The sequence below is a fragment of the Lactuca serriola genome, chromosome 4 (assembly GCF_051521515.1).
Source record: "Lactuca serriola cultivar US96UC23 chromosome 4, Lser_US96UC23_V15, whole genome shotgun sequence".
NCBI classification, from domain to species: domain Eukaryota; kingdom Viridiplantae; phylum Streptophyta; class Magnoliopsida; order Asterales; family Asteraceae; genus Lactuca; species Lactuca serriola.
The window spans coordinates 281747692-281763007 of NC_136411.1; the positions used below are offsets into that span (position 1 = coordinate 281747692).

The 15316-nt window shown below is 37.0% G+C and overlaps 1 protein-coding gene across 1 annotated transcript; it reads left to right on the top strand.

Moving 5' to 3' along the window:
- Window positions 1–529: 529 nt before the first annotated feature.
- LOC145100624 (protein IQ-DOMAIN 19-like) lies at window positions 530–3901 on the top strand. The gene is made up of 4 exons (XM_079037826.1): window positions 530–910; window positions 1228–1473; window positions 1712–2173; window positions 3432–3901. The coding sequence occupies exons 1-4, from the start codon at window positions 530–532 to the stop codon at window positions 3450–3452; spliced, it is 1110 nt and encodes a 369-aa protein (XP_078893952.1). The 3' UTR covers window positions 3453–3901.
- Window positions 3902–15316: the final 11415 nt, after the last annotated feature.

Here is a 15316-nt window from a genome sequence, read left to right on the forward strand (position 1 = left end):
GAAATCATATTGTATTATATTTCATATTAAAGATTAAAGATTATATATATATATATATATATATATATATATATATATATATATATATATTTCTAAATGACATACTTAAATGATTGATTATACATTAAAAGTTTAAATAAACCAAACGAATTACAAGAATTCATTAAAATTCTGTTTTTTAAAATTTTAAAAGAAGACAAATTTGAAATAAAAAAATAACACTTCAGGTTCAAAATTGGTGAAGAAAATCCCGTAACAAGAACCAGTTGTTTGACCCAGTTTGGTTGTGCGTGTGTATGTGGCAAGGTCAAGTGATAAGTGTTTGTCAAAGTGTCATTTGGCATAAGTAGAGCAGTCGATGCAGGCCTTAGCGTTTTTTCTTCTATTTCTTGTCAAAATAGTCAACTGAACACCCAACTCAGAAATATATATATATATATATATATATATATATATATATATATATATATATATATATATATATATATATATATCACACCATGAATCTATATTGACAACCTCTATTGATATGGGTAAGGCAGGTAGATGGATCAAAAACTTGTTAGGCAAAAAGGAGGAGAAAATCAACAAGAAAGAAGGTGGCCCCACATCTCCACCATGCACCACCGCCATTATTCCAGCAACTCCATCACCTTCTCACCGGAGGAGATGGAGCTTTAGGAAATCAAATAACAAAGAAATAGTAGTCAATCACAAGAGTTGCCGATCATTTGACTCCATCATCACCTCCCAGTTAGTTTCACAAGCTTTGTTCGACTATGCGATTCAGCAGCAAAACTACACCACCATGTTGGTGGTGCCGCCTCCCAAAGCCGCCACATATGGACTCCCTTGTGTGGTTTTAGCTGCAGCTGCAACAAGAATTCAAGCGGCTTTCCGTTCATATTTGGTACCAACTTTATTCCCCCCCCCCCCCCCCCCCCCCCCCCCCCCCCCCTTTTTTTTTACTATCTTCACAAAAACAGGTAGTTCGGGTCAAAGCAGATTGGTAGATGTAGTCACAGTTTCATTTCCAATGTAGATTGGGCTCGTATGGGCTTTTAAATTTTAAGTCACCTGACTATGATATCTCATATGATACTTTTGGGAGGGTGTTTTATGGGCCAGTTTAGAAGTTGCTAAAAGAATAACCTTTTTCCAGGATCTTCTTGTTATAAAGTATTTATTTAGGACATCCTTAATGAATCTAACATTGGTTGTACGTAGGCACGAAGGGCGTTGTGTGCTTTACGTGGATTAGTGAAGCTACAAGCTTTGGTGAGGGGACACTTGGTGCGTAAGCGAACCACAACCATGGTTAGATGCATGAAGGCACTTGTCTCTATTCAAGTTAGAGCTCGATATCAAAGAATTCAAATGGTTGAAGATGTGGAGTCACAATCCCATCTTCATGCCACAGGTAGAAGAGGATTTGTGATAGCTCATGAACGTCGTCTGAGTGCACCACAATTCGTAAACTCTCATTCTTACTATAGCAATGTCATCTAAATACAAAATCAATTTCAAAAGCTATAACATGTTAAAATTTTCAATGAGTTACAAAACTACAACTATGTGTACAAAGTTGCTCTATAAGGCATAAAATTTGACCACATCTGTATTTTGACCGACGGTTGTAAAAAAGGATAGGGCAAATTCAATTAGCTACATAATATACTAATTCCTAAGCAATATTGTATTATTTCTTTAGGATCACAATGACAATATCGGACAATTCGAAAGCAAGACAAGCGGCTTTATAACTTATCGACAGTCATCACGCAGATTCTCAATAGATTCATTGCCATGGAAACAAGAAAATTCACCCAGACTGCAAAATAAGCCAGTAAACGCGGCTTATTCTACAGTGTCACAAATGGGATCACAATCACATCACGATGAACCCAATTACATGACCCGAACAAAGTCTTCAAGAGCAAAAACACGGTCACAAAGCGAACCAAGACAACGACCCACAAAACAAAAACGCGAAAATAGACAAAATTCATCATCAAATGAAGCTCTTGGTTCAAAGGTGGTTCGAACCCACAACCATCAAAAGGTGCACTCGGGTTGTGTGGCTAAGGCTCATCGGTCATCAAAATCGATCAATGATTCTGAATTCGACTCAGCAAGTACTTGTACTAATGGCTCATCTTATTGTATAACTCAGGTTAGTACATCAAACATCTGGGCACAATTTCTTTAATTTTCATCATCTTTTCCACCAGCGGAAAATTTGTACAGCAATGAATATAGCTATGGATTCATTCTGTTGCAAATTTACCATAACCATTGATTAGTGACAGAATTTGTATTAAAAAACTAAGCGACCAACTGTTGCTAATTTTAACCAAAGTTGCTAATGTCTATTTCTGTCGCTAAAGCTAAACCTATCGCTTATTATGCTATTAACCTGTTATGTACGTACATATTATATACTAGTTGTGAGACCTATGTATTACATCGGTTAATTTAATTTTTTTTTTAAAATATAATGGTCAAAATATTTGACAATTTTGAATTTATAAGAAAATAAGAAAAATAATGAATTATTATAATTGAAATGTTTTTTTATCTTTTAAATTTAAACAAATAATTTAAATAAAAAAAAGAAAAAGAAAATAATGAGTTTTAATTTGAGAATTTTGAAATTAAAAGGTAAGTTCATTAATGAAATTGATATCCATTTATTATTATATTTATTGCAATTATTACAATAAAATATTATGTTGAATTTAATAAACTATAATACTCATAAAATTACATGTGAAAAAAAAATATTTCGAAATAACCACAAAATGACATTGCAAATTGAATGAGAGTGTGACATGTGACAAAAAAATATTTATTTATTAGAATAGATGTATGCATGAGACTCAATACACATACTGATATAATATATAAATACAAATACACAATATACATATACACAAACTTATATAGACACACATATGCATGCATACTAGACTTACAAATACATTGTCCCTCAGAAGAGAGCCTATTGGTTAAAGTGAGAAATTAAATAAAAGAAGTTCACCATTCAAAACTTGACAAGCCTAAAATATTGTTAGTGCTATGGGATTTTTACTATATATGATGGGCCTTGGGATAGGTTAGTTTTCCCTTTCCTGCTCTTTTAGTTTTTCAAATACATGTATATACGTATAATACACACACACACAAATATATATATATATATATATATATATATATATATATATATATAGAGAGAGAGAGAGAGAGAGAGAGAGAGAGAGAGATGCACAACAGAACAAATAACTCTGGAAAAAAGACATAGGAATTATACGGTTAAAATGCCTCATGGCTAAGTCCAAAAGTTTCTTCTTGGGACTAAAAATACCATATGAATCCACGTATGCATACAATTTTGTTATTTTTCTACACTCTAACAAGGATATTTGCCACAGATGACTGAAAATCTCTATTAGCAACAAGCCATATGCATGAAAGCTTAGCACCAAGTGAATCAACAAGGAGTTAATAGCCGACACATTTTCATGACAAACAGTCAATCGTCATGTCTGCTAGATCTAATTTGGGACAAGACAGGGTGAAAGAGAAAAAAAGTATTAAGATGATAGTTGTTATTGATGATTTATGTAACATTGTAAGGAAACAAGAAATATTTTTGTAATAATATTCAGCCCCTGAAAACATAATTCGCTCTTTATCTTTATTAAAAATAATAATACAATCAAGAACATGTTTTAGAAACTGAGATAATGCACAACACAAACCTTTTAAAATTTACAGTGATGGCAAAGCTTGCTCCTTGAGTGAATCTTGAACTGCTTTCAAGACAGCTGGCATAAGTTTGCGATTGGTAACAATGATACCTGTGTCCAGATCAAGATACCTTCCTTTTGAAAAGTCTAAAGGCTTTCCGGAAGCATCCGAGGCAACACCTCCAGCTTCTGCAATAAACTCATCAATTTTTTTTATAAGAAATAGCAACATACTTTCATTGATTTGTTTGTTATAGCATCATGCTTTCATTCCTTTGTATTGAAAATTCTACCTAAATATAGCAATGTCATCAATATTCACTGCTATTACAATGGCCTAATAAAAAAAACCTAAAGTACAATGCTATAAGTTTATAAAGTATAATACCTTAATACGGTTTTTTTTTTTTTTTTTTTTTTTTTTTTTTTTTTTTTTTTTTTTTTCTGAAAGTTACAATTATAGCAACATACAATGCCTTAGAAGGAAAAGTGAGATAGACAAAGAAAAATTGATAGTCAAACAAGTTGGAGTGAAGTGGCCAAAAAGTAGGGTGATATGCAAGAAATAACAATGTACTTTCATGTTTATTATAGAATCCTACTTTTTTTTTTTTTTTTTTTTTTTTTTTTTTTTTTTTTTTTTTTTTTTTTTCTGTTACAATATTATACTTTGAAAAATCTACTCAATTATAGCAATTGCTATATTTGGTATAGGGGGTTTTGGCACTATAACACAACAAAGTTTGAAGAATTTACACATTTAGTTACTCAAATATTTTTTGTGTTCAATTGGTCCTTAACGTCAGGAAATAATGACTAATTACGAGTTTGGGGGAAATTGTATCCGGTTTACGGGTGACATGTTGACGTGGCTTGACATACCTATATGGGGTTTTTGACACTATAGCACAACAAAGTTTGAGGAATTTACACATTTAGTCACTTAAGTAACCGATTGTTCCGGTATCAGGTCATATAATGGTGTAATTGATATGTAAAATTCATCTTTAATGGTTTATTCAACACAAAAAATACTTGAATAACTAAATGTGTAAATTCGGCAAACTTTGTTGTGTTATAGTACCAAAAAACTGGGTATAGGTGTATAATCTCAAAGTACAATGCCTTAATAAGAAAAGATAACACAAAAACTGAAAGAAGTGGAATGTACTTGTAACAACAATATATCCAACACAATGGTCCAATATCTTTTCACGATATCCTTTATTCGGAAACCTTAAATATATCGCATCGTCTCCTCTTTATATAACTCCATATTTTGCCTGACTGTCAGTTCTAATAGGTGGCGCTTTAACCCCTAGTTTCTGCAAAAAACTAAATAAATAAATAATAATCATTTATTAGTCTCAAAATATGAGTATCAAAATATGTATTTGTTACAAATTGCTATTATCAATACATAAATGTAAGTATGTTGTTGATAGTTTCATTTTATTTACTTCTTTTTATAGTTTATTTTAGCATATTTCATCCATAATCTAGTTAATTTTCATGCATATTTTCCTTTTTGTTATTTTATGACTATTTCGGGCACTTTCTAGTTTCGTGAGCTTTATTGCAGATTTCATGGAGACTAGTGGAGCGGGAATATTCGGGACGTATGGAAAGCGATGAGAATTGGTGGAAAACAAGGATCTTAGGCTTGATGGGTGGTGGAGATGATGCATGGAGCGAGCTTGATGATTATTTGAAGGCTTGGAGAGAAATAAACATTTAAATTTGCAAGATGCGGGAGTATATTCAAGCATGCATAGATTATTAATCGGGCGAGTTTGCGAGCTATGAATCATTTGGAGAAGCCAAATTGGGCTTAAATTGAAGAAAACTTGAAGAAAAATGGGCTAGGAGCTGATTGGGCTCGCACTGGGCCAAGTGGGCTAAGCTATGGAGGCCCAAAACCTCAAAGATGCTACATTCAGGGACCACCCGCGCAACCCACCCGCGCAACAGCATGGGGGTCGCGCAACCTCCTGCAGGGGCAATTTCGAAAATCCATTTGGAAGGCTATTTGAGGAAGGTTGGTGCCCATCTTTTGGAGACTCTTGGGCATCCGATTTTTGGAGATTCTCTCTGGAGTTTTGAAGACTTTTGAAGGCCAAGAACACTTGAAGAACTTCATATTTTTACCTCTTGATTCTTGCTTAATGTTTGGTACAATTTTCTCTAACTTTGTTTCTTTGAGTTTAGCCATGCTTGGCTAAACTAATCTTGGTTGACTTTTGGTTAATCCTTTGAACTTTTGTTGAATGTTGAAGAATCCATGAACATGTTCTTAAATCTTTATGGGAATGTTTTGTGTTTTAACATCTTATCACTACTTGTATGTTTTAGTTCATGGGTTTAAATGTGTTTGTGGTGATTAGTTGGCTAATTTCTTGATTAAGTAAAGGATCCTCAAATTAGCAAGCAACAAATGATTTTTGTGTTGTTTTTGCTTCACACAATCATAAAAACATTTCCTCCAACATGGTGGTGAAAGCATTTGACCCCTCTTGGATTTGGTGACTTTTTGGTTCTTAATGCTAGTTAACTTTCACTAATTACATGCTATTTGGAATTAGTGACTTTGGCTAAGGAAATTGTTATGAGCTTCTCTAGCCATTTCAACAATTAAGAAAAGTCTAGGTAATCTCAAGCTCCTTGGATTACTATAGCCAAATTAAGGATTTAAATCAAAGTATTGCACCATTGGATTCTAATGATATGTTCATCAAAAGTCAAAGTGAGGAAACTTTAAGTCAACCATCTCTCCCTTATTGATTTTACATCAAACTCTTATTTTTGTTGCATTTGTCTATTTAAATCATAGTTAATTCTAGTTTGTTTCAAGTATTTCAAAACACCAAAACCCCCCATTTTATTTTTATTGTCATTTCACAAGTATTTTTACAAAGAGATTTGTCATAGAGTTATAAATTGAACCAATCTCCGTGGATTCGATCCCTTTACCACTATACACTATTTTAGTGTGTAATATTTAGGGTTATTATTTGTGTTGGCCTCGACAACCACCAGTTGTTATTATGAGTATAATAGGTGGCGCTTTAACCCCTATAATCATTTACTGTCAGTTCTAATAGGTGGCGCTTTAACCCCTAGTTTTTGCAAAAAACTAAATAAATAAATAATAATCATTTATTAGTCTCAAAATATGAGTATCAAAATATGTATTTGTTACAAATTGCTATTATCAATACATAAATGTAAGTATGTTGTTATTATGAGTATAATAGTTACATTTTACAAGTTTTTGGCTATATATTGCTATTTTTGATAAAATATGTAATCATGTTGCTAGTAAGTGTAAAGAAATATAAAGTACATCAGCTTTATTAGTAAAAAAGAGTAAAGTACATTGCCTATTTCATGCAATTTGCTCAAATATAATTTTACACTTCAGTAAGAGGGGGAAAATAATATATTTTTCCCTTTTCAAATAAACAAGTTTACCTTTGCTATAGAACCGGATAAGCTATGAGAAGAATGATCAGCTTCATATGATTCAAAAGAGGAAGCTTCTTCGGGATTTTCTTTGTCGCTAACATGCACCTAAGGGTTTGTAAACACTTATATTTCTGGAATATATTTCTTGCTTTGATAGAGAGGTTAAAGCCTCTATATATACACAAACTATATACTATGAAAGGAAATCAAGATAAAGTTACTAAGAAAGAACCAAAAACCCTATTCCACATATATACATTTTAATATGGGTAAACAAAAGGTCACAAGGGAAAATTTGTAAAAAAGTTAAGACTTCATCGGAAAAGCCTCATTTCACCAATTTCCTCTAATTAATCTTTCTTCTTACATTTGAAACATAAACACTCATATATAGCTTACCAAGTTAAGTTTTTTCCCCATTAAATTCATGGCATTTTTCCGGATATAGACATTTTTTGGGGTTAAATTCCAAAAATTAGACATAAAAAACCGCATTTTCACATATAAACATGGATTCCGCAGATCCACTATAACATCTAATTTCGGGATGTTTTATATTTCAGGATTGTGGACTGTAATTCGATCATGTAAAGGATTTGGGCTTCAAGGGAATAAATTTTAGACATTATCGGATGTTGATAATGTTGGTTAGTGAGTAAACCCTCGAATTATGCTTTAAAGCAAAAGGGTAAAATGGGAAAGTGATATTTTGGGCTTCTTTCATGGATTATGGTTTTACTCAGACATGTATTAAGAAAAAAACAATTATATAGGGTTATGGGGCTTGGAAATACCTTCTCATGCATATAAAAATCACCGAAAATGGAGTTGAAATGAATAAGTTATGACTGTTTTACTCAGGCATGTATTGAGTCAAAAGTAATGCACTATTTCGAATCGTTTCCCATTTAGGAGTCGAGATCAAGAATTAGGTATTAGAGGGCTTGGGATCCTTGAAGAATTGATATTTGGACTCATTTGGGGGTAGATGACGTAATTTGGATGATCTATGTGTTCAGTTTGTGTTTTGGAGCCAAGGGTATTTCGGTAATTTGTCAGCTTAAGATTTTATGGAAAATAGAGGCTTGTTCAGGAAATTGCAAGGCTAGTATGAGCTGATTAAAGTGTAGAGCTCCCCATTACTTTTATGGATATATGGATCATCGGAATCGGATTTATAACGAGGAAGTTACAACCTTCAGAACGTGTTAGGGTTTAAGGGGAAACCCTAGTATGCGGGGAGTACTTAGGGAGTACATGGGACGTACTGATGCGAATGGTGTTATGCTAGGTGTAATTTTGTGTATGTTTAGCGTACTGTAAGGGTCAGAACGGGGATGCAAGACCTCGTACGCTGGGTGTACGAGGGTTAAAGGGAAAACCCTAATTTGGAAGTTGTACCCTATATAAACTCATTAAGTCATTAGGGTTGGCCGCTTTACCAGCCTCCAAGTCCCCAAAACCCTAAAAATCGTCTCTAAGCCTCTATGGTTGTGATTTTGAGCTAATGATGTGCATTTTGGTGTTTTTGGGTCATTTCCAAGTTGTAACGTCCCGAAAAATCATGACATAAATTTTTTTGTTTTTAGATTAATAAATCATTAATACAAACGATTTCCATAAAACCAATGTAATTCAGAGCTAACAAAACATTATCAAATTAGAGTAAATCACGGAATGCGAAAACTTATGGTTTGTGCTCTGCTACCATCTCGAGCTCTTACAATTGAAACCGAAGTACCTGAAACATAGAGTGAAAACCGTAAGCACAAAACTTAGTGAGTTCCCCAAAATACCACATAACATACAATCGACATAATATCATGCGACATACATATAGTTGCCATGGGCTCCTCCCATGGTCTTTACCTGGACTGCCATAGGCTCCCCATGGTCTTTACCTGGATTGCCATGGGATCCCCCCATGGTCTGATATCCAAGTGCCATAGGCTCCCACCATGGTCTTCCATGAAAGCATCACAGAGACAACTAGCATTCAACATAACAAGTAATGGGCTGACATTGGTGCTTTCGACCCATGGATACAATGAGAAGACTCACCTCGATCCGATGCAAATCAGATAACACTCGGCTGCCGAACCGAAAATCCCACACTAACAGCAAAAAAATTACAATTAATAATTATGCCATAATCCATTAACCGCGGTCTCAACTTATAAGTCCCACTCCTAGGGTAAAAGACAATTTTAACCTTTCCTTAATGGGCCCAACCTAAACTTGGCCCAAGGCCCACTAATGGCCCATCAACACAACTCAAGGCCCAATCTATACCTAAGGCCCACTCAAAGTATTGAGGCCTAACTAGAGCCCAACCAACTAATTCATAGCCCAAGAAAACAATCCAGACCAGTCAAAGCCCATTCTAAGAGTCTAAGTCCAAAAGGCCCAATTCCCATCTGATTAGACGTACGTACGACATACATGGCTTGTACATACGGGGTACGTCACTGGTCCAAAAATGGGTATCATAGGTAGAACGCACGATGTTCCCCAGTGGTACGCACAACGTTCACGACGACCACCCAAAAGTCATTCTATTGACTTAATCCTTTAGGCTAAACGTCCAAAATCTCAAAATAGCTAAATATAAGTGACTTGATCCATAAAGTCGAAGGCTTTAAGCCTTTTCATGGCTTAATGAATCCCAATCACCAAAGATAAACTCCAAAAGGTCAAAATCACTCCAAAAATGACTTATAACTTCTTAATACCTTAAGACCTTAGTCCAAAAGTCCAGATCTGATTTCAAAGGACTTCTTAAGTCATAAAGTTTCCAACTTTATGACTTAGCATAACTCCATGGGACCCAAATCAAAACCCTAAGTCCCAAACTTCATCAAATGACTACCAGATCATGCATGGAAGGTTTATACCCATCAAGAACCAAACTTTATGACTCCATAACCTCAACAAGGACCAAATATGCAGCTTAAAGGTTCTGGAGTAACTTCTACTCATAAGAACCACCTCAAAGGGACCAAAACCATAACAAAATACCACTTAGCTAGATCTACATGAAAGAGTTGTCGAGGTTGAGACTTTATACCTTAGAGGTAGATCTAGGTGCACAAAGCATGGATCCAAAAGCTCTAAGTCAAGCAATGAATCTTCAAGAATTTCCTTCTTCCCCCTCAAGCACCAAAAATACTCATAAATACTTTTAAGCTCAAGAATCACTCAAATGGAGGCTAGGGTTTCGCTATTAGGGTTAGAGAGGATGGAGGCTAAAGGAAATGAGGGTTGGAGGTGAGTTAAGGTCTTTAAATAGGGTCCAAGACCCTAAATTAGGGTTTTAATTTGGCATGAAAAACGTAGTGCTTTCCCTTGGGGAACGCATGGAGTTCCTAAATGCTCCCGCGTCCAAATTCCCCCGTACGCCATGCGTACCCGGTTTGGTCCAAACCCTTCTAACTTCAAATGATCATAAATTTTGCATCCCTTATCCGTTTTCGATGTTCTTTATATCCACAGAAAGGTAATGAGAAGCCCCACACTTCTATAAACTTTATTTAGTTTGAAAGCCAATTAAAATTAAATCCAAAATTCATCAAATGTTCGAACCAATGCCTTTACCAATACTCTTGGGCTCCAAAACACAAACCGAATACCCGAATCATCCAAACTACATCATCCACCTCCAAATGAGCCCAAACTCAATTATTAAAGTGTTTTAAGTTTGCTAATACCCACTCCTTTATCATCACCCTACAATGGGAAACGATTCGAAACAGGGCGTTACACAAGAATATGGATTTTGGTGCAAGGTTGGGAATCATGAAGAGCTTGTGGATCGTGATTATGTTTTGCACTTCCAACTTGTTTGAGGTAAAAAGCTTTGATCTTGTTCATTGTTGGCTTAGATCTAATTTGTATGAGTTTTGGTTCATTTTGGTCCTAAGAATGAGATCTAGTGGTTAATACAACTCCTGGAGCTTAGAGTTGCCACTCTTGGTGTTTTTATGGTCCTAGATTCATAAAGTTGGCACCTTTAAGGCTTAGAATCCCCCATGATTGAGTTTGAGTTCATTTAATTGAGGTAGACTGTTATGATTCGAGATTGGGTTCTTTTAGGGCATGCAAAGTCACCAAGTCAGTGACTTTATGGTTCTAGACATTTTTTAAGAAGTAGATCTATGGTTTGGACTCCTGGTCTTGAGAATTAAGTGCTTAATGGAGTTTTTGGCTTAATGGATGAGTATGCTGGGCATACAAGTCTGTATACGCAGCGTACAAGACAAATTGCATGTATGCTTAGCGTACTGCCGAGTACGCCCCACTTACTCAGTCAGGAGAGTTTTGGATTCTGGACTTCGTGTTGGGCTTCCTTTTGGGGCTTGGGTGTTTGAGTCTTAATGGACCATCTGAGTATAAGTGTCTTGGACTAGGAATATTGGTTGGGCTTTAGGGTAAGGCCCATGTAAGGGGTTTGGGCCCAATTTGGAAAATTAGGCCATATTTGGGCCTAGGTTGGTAATTTGGATTTTGGGCCTTTTAAGTTGTGATTTTTGGTCATAGTCTTGGACCAAGCTGGCTTAGGGGTAAAATGGTCTTTTTACCCCGAATATGGATTTATGGTTATGGTTTGGAATCCAATTGTTAGTTGGGTGTTGTTTTGATATTGACAGTTTGGGGACTCTGTCAGCCAGCAACCAGGGATTGTCTTTGTGTTCGGCAATGCGAGGTGAGTCTCCTCACTGGATTTAGTGGGTTGAAGGCATTAATGTTGGCCCATGGTTTTATGTTAGGATGTTAGATGTCTGTTCGACCCTTGCATGTGTTATTTGATGATATGTTTACCGGGAAAGGGCCCGATGTCAGGCGGGGCCTGATGAGGATATTGTATGTTAGTTATCAATATGTGTTTTTATGATTATTGGATGAGGCCCGATTCCAGGCGGGGCTCGATGAATGTATGGGATGCTATAGTATTTGTGATTATTACATGTGCTAGTAAGGTTATATGTTTATATGATTATGTGTGTATCGGGTGGGGCCCAATGTCTGGCGGGGCCTGGTGATTGACAAATCTATAATTCGAGCAGGGCTCGATGTAGAACACACACTACGTTGAGGGTGGGGGCCCAACGTAGGAATTCATGTAGATCCTTGTTACCCTTGGGAGTCAGTAAACCCTAAAATCGTTTGAGCTTCCATTGTTGAAGAGATTTGAGCTTTAGAGGAGGAATATAGAGAAGGAAGCTTGTAGATCAAGAGGCTAGTATCAAGGAATTCATGTAGATCCAAAATCTAATTCATATTGGGCACATTCTAGAGGTAACAAGTCGCTGCTTTGAGATCTTTCCTTCTAGAACTATTCTTGGATGATGATTTGGGGCTATTTAGCATGTTTGAGATCCATCTCGGGTTTTGGGACTAGATCTGGGGTTGCAACTTTAGATCTAGACTTGCCTTGGTCTAGGAAATCATAAAGCATCAGCCCTTGGTTTGGTTGTGAAGCATTCTTGTCTTAAACCCTAGCCCTAGCTTGTTTTGGGCCAATAGCACCTTATACTCACATAAAGTTGGTAGCTTTATGTGAGAGTCATGCCCTAGGAGGATGGATCTAAAGTATGGAGACTCTGCATGGCTCAAAAAGTGAATGTATGGATGAAGGACTGAAGAGACTCGGCGAGTCGCATGAGTTGACTCGGTGAGTCGCATGAGTTGACTCGGCGAGTCATATGATGATGGGCATGGACTCGACGAGTTGGATGAAAAACTCGGCGAGTCTGATGAAGATTTCCGTGGACTCGGCAAGTCATAGCGCAGAACCCCCAACCTCTTTTGGTTAAGACTCAGATTAGTGAGTTGAGTGGAGACTCAGTGAGTTGGTCAGGATAAGACTCAGAGATTGATGGGCTCGATGAGTCATGGGGTGACTCGGCGAGTCGAGTCGTGATATGACAGTTTTCTGAGTTTAAGAACTTGGCGAGTCAATGGGTTGACTCGTCGAGTAGGGTCAATCAGGAAGGTTGACTTTGGCCAAGGACTTTGACTCTGACCCGTTTGATCTTCAAGGGTATTATGGTAATTTGGATATTTATGTCAATGGACCATTGATGGTTATAGGTGTTGGAGCCTTGGGCAGTTCTTCGGGATTATGATTTCGTGGTTCGGTTTGGCAGTTGCAAGGTGAGTTATCCTCACTATATCGACAGGGTCTAAGGCACCAAGGCCGGCCCTTTATCGGATTCGTATCCGGGTATTTGCTTGATATGTTTATTGATATACTAGATCTGCATCCTGATAGTTAGGATGGTATTATGTTAGTGACCTGGTTTAGGTTGGTATCCAAGTATATTGGATGAAGTTATGTTAGTGACCTAGTTTAGGTCGGTATCCTGGTATATAGAATGAAGTTATGTTAGTGACCTGGTTTAGGTCGGTATCCTGGTATATAGGATGAAGTTATGTTAGTGACCTGATTTAGGTCGGTATCCTGGTATATAGGACGATGTTATGTTAGTGACCCGGTTTAGGTCGATATCCTGGTATATAGGATGATGTTATGATAGTGATCGGTTAGGTCGGTATCCTAGTTAGGATGTTGCTATGATATATGATCTGCTAGATTGGTTGTTTGTCTATGGATTGTTATGTGATTATCTGTTATATGTGCACATGGTTGTTTGATTGGGGTTTGGGTTGAGGTGGGTCCTGCTTTGTGCTGTAGGCCAACATACCCAGGTTGGACCAGATAGACTGCAGACCCATAAGCGTACATTGTCAGGCCGAAGGCCCAACGAGCGGTCCGGATAGACTGAAGGCCCGAGAGGGCGGTCCAGACGTGCCAAGGCTCAGAGAGTGGAACAGACAGACTGAAGGCCCGGTGCGGGCGGTCTAGTCGTACTGTAGACTTAGGGAGTGGACCAGGTGGATTGAAGGCCCGATGCGGGCGGACCAGCTACATTGCAGACTCGAGATGCATGGCTGTTCTATATTTGTTAATATGATATGATTACGGTTATACGAGATTGGTATTTTGGGGGTAACTCACTAAGCTTTCGGGCTTACAGTTTCAGTTTATGGTTTCAGGTTTAGCGGATGGCCGCGGGAAGGCGAATGTGTGACCGTACACTTCCTCGATTGATGATTTTGATTTCTGGGAACTCTGATGTTTAATCTATTTTGAAAACAAATTGTAATGATTGAATGGTTTTAAATGACTTAAAAAGTTTTAAATTTGCTCGAATTTTATGGGCGTTACAAGTTGGTATCAGAGCCTTGGTTTGAGTGAATTGGAGGAACACTCGTGTGAATCTAGTGTCAAATCAGGGAAAGGTTTTCAAACCGATTTCAAATGGTTTTCAAAATACAGAATAGGATGCGAAGTGTACGATCAGCCGGAGCCAGTAAGTAGACCCCAAAATACCGTAGAGTTATCTATTGTGATATGTTAGAACAACATGCTAGTACTAGGCTAGGGATCTTCAGGAATTGCATGACAGGATTGTCTGATTGTATGATGCCTGTTAGCCTAGGGTTTTCCTTATATGAGATTGACATCATTACTGTAGTTACTTGTGTATGCATCATAACTGTATATAATTAAGATCTTATAGCCTGAGAATGTTTGATCTGGCCTTATGTTTTGTACTTATTGATTAGGGCTTAGGGTGGGATTAGATATTCGAAAGTCTATAGGGTCCAACGTTGTGAATGGATAGCATACACTAGTGCTGCAGGGGTTGGTGGAAGTTTCATGGATGGGTGGGTTGTGAGAGGCCGTGAGGCCAGTTATGAGATATTAGTTTCCTCCAGGAGTGAGGATTGAGCGCTTGGTATAGTTATGTATATTGTTAGGGTGTTGTGGTGATACTTGAGACAAATATGGGTAGGTGTGGAAGGTAGTATGGGCCCGTACTACTGAAAGCACAGGACCCATACGCATAGCAAGGAAGTCACAACCCCTAGGGTTGGGTAGGGGGGTGTGTTGGATTAATGTCTAAGTCCATAACTATAATTGGTAAGACTTGACCCGACCCGGCATGGTCCATTTGGGTTGCATGGCATCATGCATTTGGATTGACTATAATGAGAGAAATAACACTTAAAGATTATTAATATACTATAAGTTCTAA